Genomic DNA, 4,239 nt, shown 5'->3' on the forward strand with positions numbered 1-4,239 from the left:
GATTTTCAGGTTTATGTGACTTATGAAGAACCTGTAAATAGGGTCTGTATTTGAACGTGGTTCCGGTTACATGTTGAAATGTCTGCATAAGAATCATAGGTGTACAATACTTAACTAAAGCTTTAAAAAAATTATTATAATAATCATGCTCACCAGATAGGTAACCTTCAACAGAAATGCCTATCCATGTTCACATAGCTCATAAATATAATATATTCTCAGTCTACTGTTTAAGTCGTATTATTGTTATTTATAACAATAAATTTGCAGTCAATATTCATGTAAAAAAAGAGGGAACACTTTATGCCTTACTTTTATTGAGTGCCAGCGAAAATATGCAAATTAACAAATCAATTGAACACCCAGAATAGACCACCTACACTTTGCCTCCTTCCCTGCTATGCACAAGGCAGTAGAAATGGCATGTTTGAAATGAATGAGAAACTCTCTATTAAAGCATCCAGCTTCTATGAAACATGACAGTGTACATTCAGCTAACCTGTCTAAATAACATAGGGATTTACATCATAGTTACATAGTGCAAGTTACCATACACAAGGCCTGTTACAAGCACCCATTGAAATGGTAATAGTTTAACAGTAATTTAAACACCTTGCCACATTCAACAACTTGTGGTTAAGAACAAAGTGCTTCTGAAAACTTAGGAACAATAACAATCCCTTTAAGTACTGTTTATCTCTTTTCCCTGTCAATGAGAGCAGAGTATTAACATATATCATCAACTGTTATCCCAAAAAAATTTGACCATAAGTAGCAAACATATGCTCATTAATAGCCCTCAATTATACATAAACATACAAACATGTGGGATCTACAGTCGAGCCTATGTGGCATGTTTGTACAAGAACCAACAATATAAATCATTTAAGGAAAATAAAATAATATGAACATGAAACCCACAGATATTAACACTATCTGAGGAGAAGCTGATTGAAATTGGAATTGAATGGTACCTGAGCTACAGTTGGCATGCTCTAGTTCTATCTATTCATCTTCCTTTTTAATGCTACATTTCTGTTGTGGATGTAGTATTTGATAGCAACCCAGTCTCTGTCTTTCAGAGCTACTGGCTCTGCTTGGAGGCAGGAGTCACAGTCCTTTTTACCTGGTATTCTGCAGCTTGTTATGAAATTAAGCAAATGCCGCTCAACAGCTTTCACTTCATCACCTGTCCACTTGCTTCTCACCTTCACAGCTTTCATAAATGGAAACAAAATACAACTGATTAACAATGAGCTCTGCTAAAGTGACAAATGCAGGATATGATACAAAGGATTCTAGTTAGTAGTTATATGATGTTATCAATACATGTGAATACAAAATGCTTACTAACCTTGCTTTCCTTTGGAGCACTTTGAGGATGCTTGGGATGTGACTATTTTACCATGTCTTGGTTGTGTGTTGCTCATGTGTACGTTATCCAAGGTGGTTGACTCAGGAGTGCCCTTCATGTTGTCCAGGGTGGTTGACTCAGAAGTGCCCTCCATGTTGTCCAGGGTGGTTGACTCAGAACTGCCCTCCATGTTGTCCAGGGTGGTTGACTCAGAAGTGCCCTCCATGTTGTCCAGGGTGGTTGACTCTGGTGTTTGCCTCAGAAGTGTCTGGTCCCTAGAAGTCTCTGTTGTTGAGCCTTTGCAAAGTAATAATGAATGTGATTATGTTCTATGAGCTTCATGACAATACGTTTGCTTGCTTGTATTATTCACTGTAAACAACCTCAATGTCAGGCAATATGCAATTCTACATTAGATATTAACTGATATTTGAGATATAAACATAAACTGATTGCAAATCCATAAATGTGGAATTACTTATCACCACCAATGTGATTGTTAAAAAACAGATAGAGGATTATTTCGATAATCCCCACAGAAATGTGCATTTATGTGACATAACTTAAAGATATTACCACATATATACAAGTCAGGATACCTTTGCATTGATGTAGGTCAGCAATGGTTTCTTCACTGGAATCATCATCACTCATTTCTACTTCATATGGTTGGGTAAAAAACATTTACGGCCAATTATTTAAATTAAGGACTAACAACACTTATAATAGTTATATTTGAAGTGGCTAAAAACTATATTTCAAACAAAATTTTACCTTCAGGATTGACCTCAATGTCATCCAGCCCTTTCCCCTGCAGGTAAGGCAGTCTTCCTTTTTCGATTGCTATCAACAGTTTGCTGACTTTTGCGAGCTGCAGGGTACTCTCTGGAAGCCGATAGAATTCTCTATGGACACGGATGTCATGTCCTAGAAAGGTGGCAAGTTGATCCATTTCATTTTCTTTGAGGTTTAGTAGTGTGGACAAAGTGGCGACTTGTTTCCGCAATCTTGTTGAGGTGAGTGCCTCTGGGTTCTTTGCACCACATTGTTTGAATACTTGCGAAAGCAGTCGGAGCCTCTGTAATGGGAAAGGACACCTGGCCGTGTAAACATGTACAAATTTTCTTTGTGGACTTGACACTCTTTTCTGCTTTTCATGAGGAGGTCCATAGCAGTGATCATGTCAGGGGTTAGAAGCACTGGAACCTTTCTTGACCTTTTACCTCGAATCTCAACTCTCTCAAAGTGCTCTGCAAGCTTCCTCTCGAAGTCAGTAAGGCCCCTCACAATGTCTGGATTCAGCTCCGTAAGATCCCTGGATGTGAAAGACTGAAGCTCCATTTTTGAAACTTCCCCTTCCCTCCTTCTGTTAAATAGTACTACCTGCATCAAAGTCACTTTAGGAAGATTTCCAAAGCTTTTGCTGTTGGGTTCTTCCTCAAGGTCCTTCATACACTTAGCACGCTCAGTAGCAAGAAACGTGTGCAGCACCGACACATCCTCTATAAAGGGTCAAACCTGTGGTTTATTCCATTTGGCTTGTTGAAGTGTACCCAATGCGGCAGCTGAAATGGACTCTGTCCACTTTTTCTGATGTAAAGTGGCAAATTGCTTTGCAGACTCTGCAACAGCAGGGCGATTTGCAGTGATGGCATTGCATTGAATAATGCCTGCAACTTTGGCTAAACTGTGTCCCAATTTCAAAGCCAATGATGGGATTTTATACGAGTTGCTTTCAACATCATAACCAGCAACATATCTTACTGCCTGTATCACATGGGGAAAGTTACAGGGCATAACAAGGACTTCGGTGCTCTTCAAAGGTGTTATAGCCCTTGCCGTTATCAATAGTCTTGCCATCACTCAAATTTTTTGGCGTATGTAGTCATTCCTTCTCTCATATGGTTTCCTGGAATTCAACAGTGACTCGCCGATACAAAGGAATTCAGTTTCACTCCTTACAACCGAGGAAACGTCATCCTGGTTCATTTCACAAGCAATCTTCCAAACAGTTTCCTTAACTGAGTCAGGTCTTGGTAAGTGCAGTTGAATCCGTTTTCGCCCAACTTGAGGCTCTCCCTCAACAGACTTCTTCGGGCAGTTTCTCACATGTCTCCATAGGGAATTTCTTGCATACAGTCCTTCGCAAAATTTGCAGTCACGGTAGTCATCAGATGGTTTTGCATTACTAGGTCTTTTACAGGCAACCATCTCTCCAGTGCCACAGCTTGCCACTTCAGTATTATGGTCAAAGTTTCATCTCTTCTTAAGAGAGCGTAACAACTCTCTTCTTTTGCAGGATCCTTTATTAAAACTGAAAGCCATTGCAACATCAGGCTTTTCACTGTGGATGGATTCGAGGTGTCTTGCCAATTTATAAATGGCCTTTTTACAATAAAGACAAAATTGCTTCTTGTTGTACTTGCTTCCTTTTGCTGTTATTGACAAAGGTGTGACATTTATGGAGCTTTTCTGGTGTGATGTGTTCTCTGATGAATTGGCACTGCAGCTTATTACTGAAGTACAAGGATTGCTGCGCATCTTTGAATAACTTAATGTTCTTGGCTTCTCTGAACTGGTGGTACTATCCCCACTGTGTGCTGTAACATTCCCTAATGGTTTGTTCTCTGACAATTTGTGGTGGAGATTCTTTTCTGTGGTTTTATATTCCTTACTACAAGAACTTGTAGTACTTATAATAGAAGCATCCGAGGAATTGCCACATGAGTCTGGAAGATAGTCTGCAGCATCCGAAGATTCATCAAGGTCTGAAAAAAAAGAAAAAAAAGCATCTAATTCTGTCAATAACTTTATACATGTATTAATACATAGGGTATCATACTCCCTACAGTACCATCACATTGTGCATAACACCTACATACTCA

At 39.2% G+C, this 4,239-nt stretch overlaps 1 protein-coding gene across 2 annotated transcripts; it reads right to left on the minus strand.

Annotated features, from left to right (window-relative positions):
- Positions 1 to 295: 295 nt before the first annotated feature.
- On the minus strand, positions 296 to 2,459 carry LOC311118766 (uncharacterized protein). Of its 2 annotated transcripts, none has more exons than XM_084193546.1 (4): positions 2,129 to 2,459; positions 1,954 to 2,010; positions 1,355 to 1,651; positions 296 to 1,216 (listed from the first exon to the last, which is right to left on the minus strand). In XM_084193546.1, the coding sequence occupies exons 1-4, from the start codon at positions 2,304 to 2,306 to the stop codon at positions 1,002 to 1,004; spliced, it is 747 nt and encodes a 248-aa protein (XP_084049672.1). In that variant the 5' UTR covers positions 2,307 to 2,459; the 3' UTR covers positions 296 to 1,001. The 2 variants fall into 2 exon arrangements, with proteins under 2 accessions (XP_084049672.1, XP_084049671.1); XM_084193545.1 differs by having other exon boundaries at positions 1,954 to 2,013.
- Positions 2,460 to 4,239: the final 1,780 nt, after the last annotated feature.

This window comes from Coregonus lavaretus, assembly GCF_964263955.1.
Source record: "Coregonus lavaretus genome assembly, contig: HAP1_SCAFFOLD_725, whole genome shotgun sequence".
Classification (NCBI taxonomy): domain Eukaryota; kingdom Metazoa; phylum Chordata; class Actinopteri; order Salmoniformes; family Salmonidae; genus Coregonus; species Coregonus lavaretus.

What these genes read in the sequence shown, in the direction of transcription:
- LOC311118766 (XM_084193545.1), bottom strand. Translation starts at nt 2,306, where the DNA reads ATGGATCAACTTGCCACCTTTCTAGGACATGACATCCGTGTCCATAGA. An exon ending in TGACCTACATCAATGCAAAG is followed by an intron (nt 1,652 to 1,953) that starts GTATCCTGACTT and finishes TACTTTGCAAAG; the next exon opens with GCTCAACAACAGAGACTTCT. An exon ending in GTGCTCCAAAGGAAAGCAAG is followed by an intron (nt 1,217 to 1,354) that starts GTTAGTAAGCAT and finishes CATTTATGAAAG; the next exon opens with CTGTGAAGGTGAGAAGCAAG.